The sequence below is a fragment of the Staurois parvus genome, unplaced genomic scaffold (assembly GCF_062004578.1).
Source record: "Staurois parvus isolate SC_StPar_1 unplaced genomic scaffold, SC_StPar_1.0 ptg001903l, whole genome shotgun sequence".
Lineage (NCBI taxonomy): Eukaryota > Metazoa > Chordata > Amphibia > Anura > Ranidae > Staurois > Staurois parvus.
This window is the reverse complement of record NW_028319699.1, coordinates 202,559-220,451: the sequence shown is the minus strand read 5'-3', so window position 1 is coordinate 220,451 and position 17,893 is coordinate 202,559. Positions and strand designations below refer to the sequence as shown.

The following is a 17,893-nucleotide window of genomic DNA, read 5'->3' as shown; positions in this document are numbered from 1 at the left end:
GTAGTAAAAAGGATTTTCTCTTCCTGGAGAGCTAGCAAGTCTCTCCTTGAGTACCTCCTCAGACCCCAGATGAAATCTCCTCTTCATCCAGCTGCCTGAGGAAATCCCTGGCTAAGGGGTCCCAGAATATGCCACCTTGAATGAAGCATTCCTAGATGAGGGCTAGTCAGCTTTCCCACCCAAATGCCCTCTCCTATCTGACCCAGGGGGTGTGGGGTTACTAACGCTGGGCTGGCTCCTTCCCTGCTTCCCAGGCTGTCCTCTCTCAGGGGAGATAAGGCTGAGAGATCCTCCCTTCTAGCTCTTCTACCTGTCAGTTGACCCCTCTCTTAGACCCCTTCCCAAGCTCTATCCTATGCTTTAGCTCACTTCTCCATCTTCCACCCGAACCCTCCTGCTACTAGGCCGGCTGTAAAGGTTGTCCTAGCCCCTTGCCAAGTCTGCTGTTCGGGATTGGCTAGGATCCCTCAAGAGTGCAGATTAGCCACTCCTTACATCCGCCCACTACTTCTAGAACTTTCTCCAACATTCTACGCAGGCGAAAGTCACAGAGAGCCGATTCTGCAGATCCTCCCAGCTCTGGCCGAAATGTGACCCCTCTGACTATTACACCTGGGCTGCTATTCAGCTCTTAGCTGAAATTTAACAGTCCTAGCTCCCTCTAGCTACCTAGGAGGGTGCTACAATAGTTTAGACTGATACTTATGGCATTAAGCAAAATTTCCATAACAGGGCACAAAAATATTTCAGATTAACAAAAGTTAGGCAATATGGTTTATACCATATATAATGTTTAGTCATTGCTTTATTGCATCACATTAGTCACATAGAATTACACTTAAATAGGATGCGTCCATGATGTCACATCCAGTTCTGTGAGAAGTTTTAGCATTTACTCCTCCAATGCTGATATCTTGGGGTAGTAGAGCTGGAAAGATGATTAATTATTGCCACTAAGGGTGTTGTCTCAACCTTCCTCTTGTACTGTGTGATATATATATATATATATATATATATATATATATATAAAACTAAATCCTGCCATACATGGATAGAGACACAGATATAATCATACACAAAATTATTACACAGTATTTGCAATGCAAAACTCTCCCAGAATATTATTGTCTCAGTCAGTCCTGTTATACTCACTGTAATTCCTCTATCTGGCTTGTTGTCAGAGCTGCCATCAGATCACTGCAATGACACTTCAGATAGTTCCAGGACAGACTCAGTGTCCTCAGTGTCGGGTTATTTCTTATTCCAGATGCCAGGTTGGGGCAGGAACTGTCTGTCAGGTAATTACTATCCAGACTGTATAAGAAGAGAAGAATGTTACCAGAAAAAAATTAATTTCTCACCCAGTAATAAATGTAACTATTCTCTACATCAGTTGTCTCCAGACTTTCCAAGAAAAGGGCCAGTTTATTGTCCTTCAGGCTTTAGGATTGCCAGATTGTGGCCAATGGGAGGAGAAAATGCTCCAGCCTCAGTGCACCATGATTGGTTTTAATGGGAGGAATAGTGATCCATTGTCAATATGAATAGTGCCCCATTGCTGGTAAGAAGAATGAAGCAACCGAATGCATGTGTTCCTGCGCTGGACTGTGGACTCAACAATATTTATCTCCAAATGAGTGAATGAGAAATGCAGGTCTTGCTGCCCTCTACGAACCAGGGAAATCCAAAGAGAACTGTATATAGGAAACAAAGAGAGGGTGTACAGGCCTAGTGCATTACCGTAAAAAATGGGATTTATTAATAAATGGCAAAATACCTAAAAAGAAATATAAAATTAGATAGAAATGGGAAGCATGTGGCCACTGGCTCTGAGGAAGAGGTACAGCCTCGAAACGCATCAGCCACCAGCTATCCAGAGGCTCACAGTCACCCATCAGACCACTCTTTGTTTCCTATATACATGCCCCATTGATGGTGTCTGTAGAGGGAATGGTGTCCCATCATTGTTGACCCCTTTGATCCCTCTCCAAACATAGTGCTTATAGTTGTGACCATAAAGCTCTATTTTGGTCTTGTAACTCCAGATTACAGTGTGCCAAAAGCTTTGAGCCGTGTCAGTGTTGTTGGGCATATTGTAACCGCACGTTTTTAGGGCATTGGCGCAGTAAAGGCTTCTTTTTGCTAACTTTACCATGCAGCTCATTTTTGTTCAAGTATCGTTGTATTGTGCTCCTTGAAACAACCACACCAGTCTTTCCAGAGCAGTCTGTATTTCTCCTGCGGTTACCTGTGAGGTTTTTGCTTTGTATCCTGAACAATTCTTCTGGCAGTTGTGGCTTCAATATTTCTTGGTCTGCCTGACCCTGGCTTGTTATCAAGAGATCCCCAAATTTTCCACTTCTTAATAAGTGATTGTACAGTGCTGACTGGCATATTCAAGGCTTTGGATATCTTTTTATATTTTTTTCCTTGTTTATTAAGTTCCATTACCTTGTTATGCAGATCTTATGACAGTCTTTTTCTGCTCCCCATGTCTCAGTGCATCCATGTAAGAGCTACAAACTCATTGACTCACACAGACACTAATTGCAATTTAAAAAGCCACGGATGTGGGAAAATAACCTTTTAATTGCCTTTGTAACCTGTGTGTCACCTTGTGTGTCTGTACCAAGGCCAAACATTCCAGGGGAGGGAAATTTTTGACCAGGGTCATTATGATTTAAAAAGGAGATGAACAACGATGTGATAATAAATGGCTTCATAAGATCACTATACTTAAAGTGGAGTTCCAGTCGTTTTAGTGTTTATTAAAAGTCAGTAGCTACAGTTTTTGTATCTGCTGACTTTTAATAAACACACACTTACCTGTCCAAGGGTCCAGTGATGTTCTCACCCGCGCTATCCCTTCTTCCCTCCGCTCTGCCATGGTGCCGGCATCTCAACTGTGGGCACCAGGCTATAACAGCTTGTGGCGAGTCACGCTGTGCCTCCTAATTGATCCGCCAGTCTTCGGGGACCTGTTAAAGTTCCTAGGAGACTGTGGGAGGGAGGAGGGGGACGAACTTCCGTTTCACTTTGCCGTGGCGAACTGAACCGGAAATGGGAGTGGGGACCTGTCAAAAACAGGTGTCCGCTCCCCCCAAAAGGTGCCAAATATGGCAGTGGAGGAGGCAAACAAGCAAAGCTTCTACTTTTGAGTGGAACTCCGCTTTAAATAAAAGATAGTATTTTGGTATAATGTCAAATTTTCAATGGCAATACCAACATTTCACCATTTCTGCCAGGGGAAGAAAACTTTTGAGCACAACTGTATACTATTCAAAGCATGCTCACTAAACTGCTATATTGTGCCACTTTTGTGACACAGGTGAAAATACTCTTCAAAATCCTATGGATGTGATGTCACTTCCAATTCTGGGAATGGTGTGAAGCATGGAAGATTTACTCCACCATTGCTGATGTCTTGGGGTGGTAAAGCTGAAGAGATGATTAATTATTGGATTAAGGGGCATTGTATGAGCCTTCCTGCTGTACTGCGTGATATGTCCCTAAATCTTGTTTACATGGGTGAAGACACTGAAATTGTCATACAGAATATCACAGAATGCAATAATGTAAACCTGTCCAAAAATGTTGTCTCAGTCCTGTTATACTCACTGTAATTTCTCTATGCAGCTTGTTGTCAGAGCTTCCATCAGTTCACCGAAATGAGGACCCTCCAGATTGTTATTAGACAGGTCCAATGTCCTCAGTGTCGGGTTATTTTTTATTCCAAATGCCAGGTGGGGGCAGGAATTGTCTGTCAGGTGATTACAGGTCAAACTGTAGAAGAGAAGAATGTGACTAGAAGAAAATGATTTTCTCCCCCAGGAATGAATGTAACTACAGTGGGGAAATAATTTGATCCCCTGCAGATTTTGTAAGTTTGCCCACTTCGAAAGAAATGGGCTATCATTTTTATCATAATTGTATTTTAAATGATAGAGACAGAATATCAACCAAAAATCCAGGAAAAACACATGATACAAATGTTAAAAAATTGATTTGCAGTTCAGTGAGTAAAATAAGTATTTGATCCCCAAGCAAAACATGACTTAGTACTTGATGGACAAACCCTTGCTGGCCAGGTTTGCACACATCTCAGGAGGGATATTGATCTACTCTACTTTACAGATCTTCTTGAAATCCTTAAGGTTTCTTGGCTGTCACTTGGCAACTCGAAGTTTCAGCTCCTTCCATACATTTTCTATAAGGTTAAGGCCTGGAGATGGCTAGGCCACTCCATGTCCTTAATGTGCTTCTTCTTGAGCCACTCCTTTGCTGCCTTGGTAGTATGTTTTGGCTCATTGTCATACTGGAAAACCCATCCACGACCCATCTTCAGTGTTCTAGCTGAGGAAAGAAGGTTCTCATCCAAGATTTTACAATACATGGCCCCGTCCATTGGCCCCTCGATGCAGCAAAGTCGACCTGTACCTTTAGCAGAGAAACCGCCCCAAAGCATAATTTTTCCACTTCCGTGCATTACTGTAGGGATGGTGTTCTTAGGGTCATAGTCAGCATTTTTCTTCTTCCAAAGACAGCGAGTTGAGTTAATACCAAAGAGCTCAATTTTGGTCTCATTTGACTACAGCACTTTCTCCTAATCCTTCTCTGAATCATTTAGATGTTCATTGGCAAACTTCAGATGGGCCTGTACATGTGCCTTTTTGAGGAGAGGGGCCATGCAGGGGATGCACGATTTCAGTCCATTGTGATGTATTATGTTACCAATGGTTTGTTTAGTGACTGTGGTCCCAACTGCCTTGAGATCATTCTCAAGCTCCTCCCATGTAGTTCTGGGCTTATCCCTCACTTTTCTCATGATTGTCCTTACCCCATGAGGCGAAACCTTGCATTGAGCTCCAGACCGAGGGCAATTAATGGTTATTTTGAATTTCTTCAATTTGCAAATAATAACTCCAACAGTTTTCTCCTTCTCACCAAGCTTCATGCTGATGGTCTTATAGCCCATTCCAGGCTTGTGCAGGTCTACAATCTTGTCCCTGACATCCTTTGACAGCTCTTTGGTCTTGCTCATGGTGAGGCTTGAACTGAAGAAAGAGATAAGGACAGTTGTCTTTTATACACATAACGAGTTGTCTTTAGGAGCACCTTCTTAAATTGACAGGACTAATCTGTGTGCCACATGAGCACGTAGCCAGTCTGTGGGAGCCAGAATTATTGTTGGTTGGTAGGGGATCAAATACTTATTTTACTCACTGAACTGCAACTCAATAAACAACATTTGTATCATGTGTTTTTTCTAGATTTTTGTTGATATTCTGTCTCTATCATTTAAAATACACCTAAGATAAAAATTATAGACCTCTCATTTCTTTGTAAGTGGGAAAACATACAAAATCTGTAGGGGATAGAATATTTATTTTCCACACTGTATTCTCTAAACGAATGGTACTAGATTCTCTTAATTAAAAACATTTAATCAATTTATAAAACTCCAGTAAAAGTTTTTTTGAGGTGGGTCCTTTCACATGGGCTTTTCAATCAGATTCAGCTGTCAGATTTTTAGGTGGACCTGAACAGAAACTCATAAATCCAATAGGGGGTCCACAAACATCCCCTGTCAAAATGCAGACAAAAAATTTCTGCTTTGAATCGGCAGGGAATCTGTGTCAGAGATCCACTGCTAAATGTAGCAGCACATGCCTGTATGAAAGGACCCTTTCCTGTAAGATCTTTTTCATGGAGTATATCACAGGACACAGGAAATTAATAATTCTTAGACAATTAGTCCAAGTGGTTGGACAATGGCAAATTGTGAAGCTTAACTCAACCCTGCATAACCTCTTCTACTCCCAGGATTCCATCAGAATCACCGTTCACTGCAAACTCAAGAGAAGCCAGGGAAGGGAAGTAGAGAGCCACGTTACTGGCAAAACTCATCCATTGGAACTCTTGGGGGCCCTGTATTTAAGCTGTATGTGGGGCCATCATGATATGTAATGGCAGCCCTGTCTGACTATGTTGGAATACCATGCCTTCCTGGGCCAATTTGGAACTATGAGAATCACCTGGATGCATTCCCTCTCTAACTTCCAAAACAGACAATGCACATGTCTGAGAGGGGGAAACCTATAAATCAGACTGAACTGTTCCTATAGAGTCACAAGGGCATCCAACACAAAGGCTCAAGAATTCCAGTGTAGAGTTGAATCTGGATGCCAGGTGATCTACATCAGGCATTCCCCATCATAAACACCAAAACACTTTTGGATGGAGAGACCACTCTCCAGGATCCAGACCTTGATGTTTTAGATCAGGGTTTCTTAACCAGGGTTCCTCCAGAGGTTATTAGGGGTTCCTTGAGCAATAGATGTCTGCCTCTCAGATAAGTTCCCACTGACACCATTGATCTTTTTAGCCCAAAAGCGTAAAGAGCATTCTTTCCAAAGACCAATGTATCATGGGTAACTCCTGGTACTGTCTTGATTAATGATGAATATCACTGCTGTGGCATCATCAGATTGGACCCTGACAAGCAGACCTTGAAGCAGGGGTGTACAATGATGAAGGGCAAGGGGATTTACCTTGAGCTCCATAAAACTGGTCAGCAGCCTGGATTCTTCCAATGATCACATCTCCTGAATAGATAAAAATCTAGGACACCTCCCTGGCTTGACAGACCGGCATCCATTGTCAGTGCCATCCACACCATGGGTAGAAGGGATTCCATTGAGCTGAGCTGGACAGCCACTACTCCAGGGCTATCCTGGAGCTGTTATTCAGATGCATGGGGCAATCCAAGGACTGTGTCCATTTTTCCCACGCTCTCAGGAGTGACATTTAGCATACAAGACCACCTTAAAAGGAAGCCACCATCAATTTCAACACCATCATCCAGATGCAAATGGAGGGACATGACAGGGCCCATACCTTGGACTGGGGGGGGGGGGGGTTCAGAACTTTTTTTCTGAGGAAAAATAATGCATCCTAGAGCCATGTCCAGGACTAGGCCCAGATACTGTAGGTGATGTGACAGATCCAAGTTTTGGAGATTTTGCATCAACTTCTGTAAAGTCTGAACCCTTTGCTGCAGATCATCCAGATGGGGGGCCGTCACGCTTGAGGCAGAGCCAACACTGGGGCCAGCACCTTTGGGAAAACTTGTGGTGCAGTGGCAAGGCTAAAGGACAGAGCCACAAAATGAGTGTTGTTCCCTAATGCAAAACACAGCATTGATGAGGAGGAAAAAAGGGGATGTGTAGGCTAACATTAAAACAGGAGATATAAAATCTGATTGTAAGAAAGCCAGCGGCATCCAGCTTCCTAGTATCCAGTGACCAATTTTAAGATCCTGCACATACACAGCCTTATCATGCAATGTTTTAAATGTAAACTGCCCCGTTATGATATTATCTCAGTCAGTCCTGTTATACTCACTCTAATTTCTCTATCTGGCTTGTTGTCAGAACTGCCATCAGATCACTGAATTGGGGACCCTCCAGATGGTTCTTAGACAGGTTCAGTGTCCTCAGTGTCAGGTTATTTCCTATTCCAGATGCCAGGTGGGGGCAGGAACTATCAGTTAGCTTATTATTATCCAAACTGTGGAAGAAGAGAAGAATGTTACCAGAATAAAATTAACTTCTCCACCAGGAATGAATGGAATTATTCTCTACATCAGAAGTATCCGATCTTTCCAAACAATGGGCCAGTTTACTGTCCTGCAGACTTTGGGGGGGGGGGGGGGGGGGGTTGGACTTTGCCCAGTGGAAAATGGCTTGATATCAGTGGATATAACCAATGCCCCATCATTGGTATTAGTATGGGGAATAGTGCCCCATTGTTTGTATCAATGGAAGGAATAGTGTCCCATTGTTGGTATCAATGGAAGGAATAGGGCCCCATTGCTGGTATCTGTGGTCCAAATCACTCATGTTTTAGCATTAGTGCCTTGTATCAGTGCGAGATATAGTGACCCATTGTTGGTGTGAGTGGAAGAAACAGTGCCCCATTGTTGGTGGCACTGTTTCTTGGGAGGAATAGTGCCCCAAAGGCTGTACAATGGCAAGCAAAGGGCCACATTCGGCCATTAGGCCGCAGTTTGGAGACCACTGCTCTAAATGAATGAAACTCCTTTCTCTTACTGGAATCATTTATATAACTTTATAAAACTCCAACAAAAGGAATTTTATACAAAGAATGTTAAAATGGACTAGACCCCCAGTATTGTCCTCCATATGTAGAGACAGTGATATCTCCATATACAGGATGAGCACAGAATACCACTGACATGACTCGTATTGTGCTATCTCCTTGTGTATGGAACATAAATCGTATATGTGTTTGAGATTACTACCAGTAATCAGGGCCTATCCTGATGTTGGGGAGAGGTTCTGTGGCTTTCAGGTCTTTTATCTTAGGGAAAGCCCCTCACCAAGTACTTGGTAGACTGGCTTTGGCTGTCCCAAAGAAGCAGGGTCCACCTGGCTTTGCCTTAGGTAGACCATGAAGTACCTTGTCCCTGTCAGGAGCCTGGCTCCCCAAAGGAGTTCAGGATTAGAGGCCCTTCCTCTTCAGAGGATTGGCCATTTCTGTACCCTCTGTGCACTTTCGTGTGTGCTGTGATTCACAGTTCACTTTTGTTCACAAGGGTTTGACTAGCGCTGCACTTTGGAGCTTAACAAAAGTTCTTGTAGATCTTTTGACAATACTTTAGTTTTGCTTTGTAACTATAATAAAGACACCATCTTGTAACATGTAAATGTAATTTTAACTTTGTATCTCTGAAGGATGAGAGTATCTTTATTTTGGGAATCTCTAAAGCTCTAGTTACACTGTCAGTAGAAAACTACATTCTCAGATCAGCTGATGGGAGGAGTGGTTCTGGTCTGTATGATATAGAGAAACCATGTTGGAGTTACTTTCAAATACAGATTTCTTAATTGTTTACTATATTAAGAACTATAAGAGCTCTCTCACTGATTGATACTCACTGTAATTCCTCTATCCAGCTTGTTGTCAGAGCCACCATCAGATCCCTGAAATGAGGACCCTCCAGATTGTTCCCAGACAGGTTCAGTGTCCTCAGTGTCGGGTTATTTCTTATTCCAGATGCCAGGTGGGGGCAGGAACTGTCTGTCAGGTGATTATTCCACAATCTGTAGAAGAAAAAAGTGTTACCAGAAGAAAATGAATTCCCCCCTCCCCCACAGGAATGAATGGGACTATTATCTACATGGATGGAACTCATTTCTCTTTATTGGAATCATTTATATTCAATCACTTTATAAATCTCCAGGAAATAGAATTTTCTAAGACAAATGTTATAATGGAGTAGACCCCCCAATATTGTCCTCCATGTGTAGAGACGGTGATATCTCCATACACAGGATGAGCACAGAATACCACTGACATGACTCGTATTGCGCTATCATCTCCTTGTGTATGGAGCATGAATGGGATCAGCAGACAGTGTGAGACTGGATTGCCAATGATTGGATGGGAGGATTTTTATCTGATATTCTATTTCTCTCTGCTAATGAAGAATTCTTTAATCCAAATATATGATTTTTTTAGTATTTGAATATTAAAATTTCATATTGCTAGGGCCTAAGAAAACTTCCTCCACCCCTTCGAAATTCTTTGGGTTGAATGTATATATGAATAGGCCTCTTGAATAGCTAATAGTGTGAAGATGTAATTATCTCAAAAGCATGGGAAAGCAAAGCTAAAAAGTCCCTAAGACATGTGAGAGCAGTGTTCCTCAACCAGGGTGATTTGGGTTCTGCTGATTTCTATCATCCAATTGTGTGCAAGCAAAAATACTTTTTTTAATCTTTCTTGCACCTGATTGAGTATTCTTTACTGCATTGACATTTACTAAGAAAAAAGAGTGCAACTGCACTTTCAGAGTCCACAGTCTATTGGCCTTTAGTAAATCAGCCCCAAAGTTTTCTCTTCCTCTAAACCAGAGGTCTCCAAACTGCAGCCTGGGAGCTGGATCTGGCCCTTAAATTGCCCTTATATGGCCCTTGGGGCACTCTTCCTCCCACTGACACCAACATCAGGGCATCATTTCTGTCACGGATACCAACAATAGGGCACAATTCCTCTTTGACACCAGCGGCAGGGCACTATTTCTTCCTCTGACATCAATCATGGGGCATTATTCCTCCCACTGACACCAACAATGGGGCAATATTGCTCCTACTTGTTGTTATCATGTAGGAAATTAATAGCCTACTATGTGATACCATAGTAGTAGTAGTAGTAAAGATTTAAAGGAGGCATCAAGGGTCTTGTAGACCTCTAATGTCACCTCTTTATCCCAGTGAAGCTGGTTAAGCAGATTGTGTATAATCAGCTGCTTCCACAGGCAGCGCTGCCATGAATGACAACTTAGAACCCAAAATGATGACATGCTTGTTGCTTCTTTGTTCATTCACCATAGGGGAGATCAGCATATGAATGTTTGCTAATCTCCCTCTAATCTACCTGCCTACGCCCACCATGCTGATTCCAGGTTCGTAGAAGGGAAGAAGAGCCTAGGATAGATGACAAAGGTAGTGGGAGAGCGGTACTTCTAGGGGTGTGAAAGTGATGATCACTGATTTCCTTCCACTGTAATCAGATACCCAACATATGAGTCCTAAAGACACAGGAAGGACATCGGAGCCAGGAAAACGTGGGGATAATCAAGCGGGGGTGGTACCTTTAGCGGGCTGTGAAAGTGATGATCACTGATCTCTCTCAGCTCTACCCATCAACACCAGACATACCAGTCACAGGCCTGTAGGAGGGACAATAAAGCCTGGAACACATGGTGTGGATGGTTGAGTTAGGGGGGTAGAGGTGTGGAAGTGGATCGTTTCCGCCAGGAAACCGACAGTCAGTTTGTGCTTAAAGGCCCTTGCTACCAGCTGTGATTTATAAATCTTGCTGGTAGACAAGTCTTTAAAAAATAGAAATACAAAAAAAGGCCCTCATAGAGGCCAAGAAAATCTTGCTATACAGAATGAAGCAGCAGCTGCCATAGTAGAGGCAGATGCCCTAGAAACCCCCCATATATCCTGAACATAGATGCCAAAACAGACTCGGTCCAGAGCCAAAATCCCAAAAGTTCTTGCAACTGATTTCAGAGTATGTCGGTCAACATTCTAAGATAATTAGGATTCGCCTAGAAAAGACAGGGAAAAATGCCATTGAAGAAATAAACTAAAGAACCCATGCAGCACCATTTAATTCAGTCAAAAGCCTCAAGAGAACATCAAGCAAAGTCACACCCCTCATGGTGGACTCCCTATGCACGTGTACCTGAAACTTCAAGTTGTCCTGTAGGGTTAACCTTCTTCATGCCAGAGAGGTACAACACAGACCACCTTAAACCAGAGACTCTTAAAAGTCCTTTGATGTTGGGATAAGTGTAAAGTCTTGCAACTACCTTCTGGGGAAGATGGAGGGAGCAGTACATTTCCACATTGTGGCCCTGGATCAAATGGCAATCCATCAAACATAATTTGAAACCCAGTGATATTGTTCTTGTGAAAGACTTAGTCCTAAAAGACCAGTCTTAAAGAATTAAGTGGCCTCTAGGCTTTGTCAAAGAAAGGAGAAACACTAGTAATTTATATGGAGAATTTGCAGATCATTCCAATTTAACACAGAAATGTGATTAGTCACAGTTGACCTTTACCTAAAACGCTTGATGTTGTGTAGAGCTGGTAGAAGTTTGCTCAATCCTTCACTCTGAATAATGCATGAATTTAGATTTACTTCTTCTGTTTCTCTGCGGGATTGAAGGATAAAAGACAGCACAGAGCAGTCCAGAGGGCTGAGGTAGACAACAGAAAAGTCAACTTTCTTTGACCCAGTGTGTTGTGACACCAGAGCCTTATTCCTGGCCTCATAGGTATAATAGAATACATTCAAATTTGTTTTGCTTCTTATATATATGGCAGTTTTTTGTTCTGCAATTTTCTTTTGGATCCAGGTGATGACATGTCTGTCAGCCTGAGTAGACAATTCTCCCACATGAGACTTTAACATGGATCTAGTAGAAGAGTCTGAGAGACCACAGAGGAAACGGAGGAATATTTCAGCACGGCCATCTTTGTAAGATTCAGCCTTATCAAGTGTTTCCTGTAATCTGTCAGGATTATAGTTAATAAAATGGACTAAAGCAGCAAAAAACTCCTGAAGCGTGAGATGTAAGAAGGTGTAATCCACATCTAGAGGCTGACCAGATTCCATCATGAAAGATGAAAAGAGATGTTTATCATTTCTCACACTGAATGACTCCAGATGTCGCTCATCAAATACAATCATGTGATTCATGACTCCATGCTCTGCCATCCACCCAATAGATGTCAGCAGTTCCCGGGCAGTGTGACCGCCATCTTTATTCTGGCTGTGATTGGCTAGAATGTTGGAGACAAAAGTCACAAAGAGTTGTGTCACTGTTTTGGGTAATGATGTCATCAGCTGATCAGTGATTGTTGGTTGGGCTCTGAAGCACATTGATAACACTGTACAGATGATCCAGCAGTATGCTGGGATATAACAGAAAGTGTACAGCGTGTCATTCTCCTGCACATAATGAAAAGCCTTCTCTGACCATTCCTCATTTCCAAAGAAATTATTGAAGAAGATCCATCTGTCTCTTTGGAGAAATCCCATGATCTCCGCTATTCTCTGGAAGACATCGGTATCAACCGATGCCAGTCTGGTTGGACGGCTGGTTATCAGTACAGAGCAACCTTTAAGAAGAATCTGTCTCACCAAACTGACCACAATCTCACCAAAGTGGCTTCTTTGTTTTGGGTTGGACAGTTTACTTAATCTGAAATCTATTTGGTGAATACTTTCATCTAAACTATCAAATATAAATAGAAGTTCCTCTGGATCCTGTAACATATTTCCAATCTGACTCTCCAGATATGGATATTGTTGAAGAATCATCTCCTCCAAGCTGACCTCTCCCAGTCTATTAAGGTCCCGGAATCTGAAGAAGAAGACAAAGGCAAATCTCTGGTAATGTTTTCCGGTCACCCAGTCATAGACAAACTTCTGCATCAGTGTGGTCTTCCCTATTCCTGGCACTCCGCTCACCATTACTGCATGTGGTACACATTGGGACTGGTGGTTCCATCGGAACAGCCTGTTGGGGGAAATATGTTCCAGTTTAGTTTGTGTTTCCTTCAAGCATTCCTCATGTTTTACCCCGGTCTGTATTATCTCATTCTGGGGACGCTGCCGGAACTCATCAGTGGAGACTACAATCAGCTTCACATAACGCTCATTGATGAGGAATCTTTGTGGTTCTAGGGTAGTTCCCGGGGGTCTATGCTCCACTAGAGTCTCAGTCTTCTCCATCAGATGATGTTTGTGCTTTTTCTGAATATCTGGGAATATAATAGAAATATTTTATAACAAAATGTCACAATTTCGTGTTTAGTCTAAGCAAAACTTCAATTTATTTTCTTAGCACAGATCTTTGGGAATATACTACAAATACATATAAATTTTCATTCAGTGAAAAAAATAGAATTGTGCTGTTGTATAGCATTCCTGCAGTTCTGTTGTCAGTCCTTGATGCCAAAAGATGACATATCCCCTGACCAGCCTTGCTCAGTGTCAGGGATGCGGGTGTGACCAGAGGTGTGTGGACTGACACAGGGAAACACAGGTTTCAGATATGGTATAAATAAGACAATTTAAGACTAACAATACAAATATAAACGCAGTGCACCAAACCCCAAGCTAACACAAATACATACAACAAGGTGAAACAAACCCAAACCTAAACTGAAATGGATACACAGGTACATACACATATAGAGCACAACGTAGTCAGGCAAGCCGGGTCGATAACTATCGGGCAGGTAGGTACAGGAGGAGCAGGCGGAGAGTAGTCAGGTCACGAGCCGGGTACAGCAACTAACGGGCAGGTAGGTACAGGGGGTCAGGCAGAGAATGGTCAGGGTCACAAGCCAGGGATCAAACAGGAGAAGTCAGCAGAGGTCAGGATCAGGCAGGGTCGGCAACAAGTCAGGCAGGAGCAGGAACAGGAATGCAGGTTACAAGATACAGGGGCCCATGGAAAAACACACACCAAGGCCCTGACTGTGAGTCTGGCCATTCCTTAAATACAACCCCCGTAATCAGCTTCAGGTGTTTGGCTGACTGCAGGGTTGAGTCTCTGATTGCTGAGAGCACCCGCTGCAGCCCACTAGGCAGGTGAGTCCCACCATTATTGGCAAGTCCATTCCTGACACTCAGGCTATATTCACAGTGGCTACCGGTGGGAGCCATGCTGTCACAGAAGTTGTGATTTGTGTACAAACAAGGGAGTAGATTAAAGAAATGCCTGTAGTCACATGCCTTCTGCTATGTGAAGCTAGTCGATGATTATTATTATTTTTTAGATAGAAGGCTGAGCAGCAGCCTGGGTGATAAATAGTCAGTGGGGGCCAAATTCAGGTCAGGGCTGAGAAGCTCTACAGATCAGCTCTCTGAAACCCTCCCCTGATCTAAAGACTTTGAGAATCCTCTAGAACTCAGTGGGCGGAGGCGAGAAGTGGCTGATCTGCATGCTCAAGGGATCGTGACCAGTCCACAGGCAGGAGGTTTGGCATGGGGTTGGGACAGCCTTTAAGCATGGCTGAACCTGCTCAATAGGGAGGAGAGTTCGGGTGGAAGATGTAAGAGCAGAAACTGGAGTGTGCAACCTGGGAGAAGGCCCAGCAAAGGGTGGATGTGGACAGAGGGAAAGCTGAACCTCATGGGCCCCCTGAGAGAGGATCATCTGTGGAGTTATGGAAGGAGCCAGTCCAGCAGAAGGCCTGAAGGCAACTGCCAACCTACAGTCTACAGAAGAGGAACAGTGAGTACTTCTACACTCCCTGGACAGAAGTAGGAGAGAGAACATTTGGGTAGAAAACCCGAGTAGCTCCTGCTGGACTGTATGTTTAAAGTGTCAGATGCTAGCTCCCCTTGTCCAGTGGTTCTTACACAGCCTGGAGAGCTCTCCAAGAAGAGAAAACCCTTCTGTGCATTTTACTTAGTTTCAGGAAGTTGTCTGCAGTTTAACAGTTCTTTGGGCAACCCATGTATCCCTCATCCCCATCCAAGTTCCAATCCCCTAATAACACCCAAAAAGTTCAAGTATTGTTTACTGTCTCTGAAGTGCAAGTGTGGAAGGAAATGTGTGTTGCCTGGCTGTGCATGATGATAGGGGGACCTAAATCTTCAGCAACTCCTAAGGGGGTAGTGCTACATGTACAGTATATTATGGGATAGCCTGCTTGCTTGTTGCAGAATTCATATTACTTTTTATGAATACAAGAGGTAGGATACGTTGTAGAAACTAACTGATTGTAGTTAAAATCCCGTTGTGATTAGCAACTCACATAAAAAATTTTTTCTTAAAGTCTCGCCTTTTGCATTATGTTATGTTACACCCAAGTTTAGGCTGTAATATGTAACGTGGTGCAATTGTCTACCCTCAAACCACTTCCCCCATGGCACCAAGCAGGGATTCTTCATTTTTGCATGGCTGTAGTGCTCCACCTGCAGCATAGCTGTGTCATTTATTCACAGAGATCTGTGACTGAATAAACTACATGTTCCGTCTGTTACTGAGGCAGTCAGACTTGTGAAACAGACTCTGTGAAACAAAACTGTGGTATTCAGTGCACATAGGCTCAGTTCACACTAACACTAGTGCTGTTCTGCGGACCACAACTGGGTAGCCCATTCTTTTGATTGGACTGCTGTGCCACCCAAATCGCAGGGAAAAGGTCTCTGCACCTTTCCAGAAATCGCAGCCAACACTGGGAACTGCACTGCAGTGTAGTTCCCAGTGCGGGTGGTGTGCCATTAAGATTACTGGCACCTGCCCAGGGGTCCCGCATTTTGTGTGCGGGTGGTTGCAGCTGCTGGACAAAGTGCTGGTCCCACAGCTGCTTCCACCTGCACTAGTGTGAACCAAGGCTTATAGTCCATTGATACTTCTAGCTCTCGAACGGAACCCCATTTTAGTATTGCCTAGGGCATCACAAGAGCTAAATACACCACTGGGTATCGTTGCATCCCTACATTACTGTATATTCTTTACCTCTCAGCTCCGGAGTCAGTGACTGTCCAAGTTCATCCAGCAAAATCTGCTTCACCAGATCCTCACCTATAGAAAAATAACTCAATAAAATCTATGACATGATCCTATACTTTTGAGGCATACACACGAAATTATGCATTGAAAAGATGTCTAAACAGGCTGCATTGAATAAAGCATGTTTTTTTTTTGTTATATTTGTAGTATACAAACTGTGGACAGAACGTGAACTTTCAACAATACCATCGTACACGCTTTGATAAACAGGACATAAAAAGCTAAAAGATCATTAAAGGAGAAGTTTGGGATTCTTAAAAATGTTTGCAGCTGTCCCCCGCTGGCTCTAAGACTGAGAAGTGGGTGACTGCTGATCACTCTGTTCTTGGTCTTACCTGGAGCAGAGAGTGGTGACTGTTAGTCACCACTCTTTTCTCTGCCCCTCCAGTGCAGTGTGGGGAAAACCCCAGGTTGGATGGCTCTCAAAGACATCAACTACTGGGGAATGCCACAAATGGACTTTTATTCACATGGCCTTTTGTAGGTAAGCTGGGGCAGTACATTGCCTGGTTAGGAGTAGGGACGGTTTCATCAGAGTTCTTGTTGAACTCTTCAGTCTGCTCTTGGGTTTGGTATTGTTGCTCTTTAAAGCACTAAACTTTGCCTTCTGCTTGGTCTGACGTCCTTTGAAAGGGGTGCACTGCAAGTAACCGGCACCATTGAACACTTAGTCTACAGTTTTTGATCACTGGCACATGGAGTATGAAGAGTCAGCATGTTAACAGTTATTCTGGTACACGTTATACATGTGACTGCTATGAGCAGCCAAGGCACAGTCAACAAGCAGCCTGTCATAAAAGTGTACCTGTTGTAGCTCTAATTGCCTCTATTCACCAGGGAGATGTTGTCGGCACTTCCTATGCCACATTCCATCTCCCACAGCAACTGGAATTGAACTGCACTACAGAGATTCCCATCCTGTACAGAAACAGAGTTAAAGTCAAGTGGACGATGAAGTCCATGCTATGTGCTGGATGGGAGTTCCATTCTTCTACCAGGACCGGTCGTGGAAATGATGGACAAGTGGCTGTGGTCAGTGTTCAGCACAGCCCACTTAATTGCAAGCTACAGTGGAAGATGTACATTTTCATGGGGACCCAGGAGAAACTGGAGAGGAGTTGTGCCTGGTGTATGTTAATTGTTAATAGTACAGGCCTACCTTAAAGGTTAGGTTCACCTTGTGGAATATGTTACATGTTTCACCCATTTTTAGGGTGGAACATAGAACATGTTCCCATAGCTGCAGTAGTGCCTGCCGCGCCCTCTCCCTAGTACAGGGAGAAGTTTCCCTGTGCTATCTGTCAGATTTGAAAATAGCGTGGCCGTGCAGGGATCCGCCCACACGACTGCGTCATTCATTCACTGACTTCCGTGAATGAATGAACTCCAAGTCCTGACAGCCTTAGCAGCTGTGGGCTTGTAGTTTTCAATGAACTACCACGGCGCTGTGGTAGTTCATTGAAGCTTCCTGTCAGAATATCTGTTTGCTCATACATCCCTTACACCCCATATGACAAGCAGATATTCTGACAGGTCAGGAGACCTGCATGGCATCCACTGATTGATGGTGCAATGCTTTCAAGGCTCCTTTTGGACAAAAATAATAAATGCACATTTTTTTTAAACTGCAAAAAAATTTGCATTTATTATTTTTGTCCAAAAGGTGAACTTATCCTTTAAGGCTGAGTATTCCCCCATGGTAGCCTCAGCCTTATCCCAGGGCATTGGTGAAAATGGCAGAAAGTAAAGGTACCCCAT

At 43.4% G+C, this 17,893-nt stretch overlaps 2 protein-coding genes across 4 annotated transcripts in view; one reads left to right on the top strand and one right to left on the bottom strand.

Annotated features, from left to right (window-relative positions):
- LOC149433837 (uncharacterized) overlaps positions 1-17,893 on the top strand; it is a 190,931-nt gene that overhangs the window by 25,015 nt on the left and 148,023 nt on the right. The gene's annotated exons all lie outside the window — the stretch shown is intronic.
- The window catches only part of LOC149433840 (NACHT, LRR and PYD domains-containing protein 3-like), a 34,421-nt gene that overhangs the window by 7,508 nt on the left and 9,020 nt on the right, over positions 1-17,893 (bottom strand). Inside the window, exons 5-10 of one of the 2 annotated variants that reach the window (XM_089664374.1) lie at positions 16,082-16,147; positions 11,660-13,367; positions 8,961-9,125; positions 7,405-7,569; positions 3,619-3,783; positions 1,153-1,314 (exon numbers count right to left, since the gene is read on the bottom strand). In XM_089664374.1, the coding sequence (XP_089520500.1) occupies positions 1,153-1,314; positions 3,619-3,783; positions 7,405-7,569; positions 8,961-9,125; positions 11,660-13,367; positions 16,082-16,147 (2,431 nt within the window). Of the gene's footprint in view, positions 1-1,152; positions 1,315-3,618; positions 3,784-4,944; positions 5,055-7,404; positions 7,570-8,960; positions 9,126-11,659; positions 13,368-16,081; positions 16,148-17,893 lie in introns of those variants that run through there. The other variant, XM_089664375.1, reaches the window with a different exon arrangement.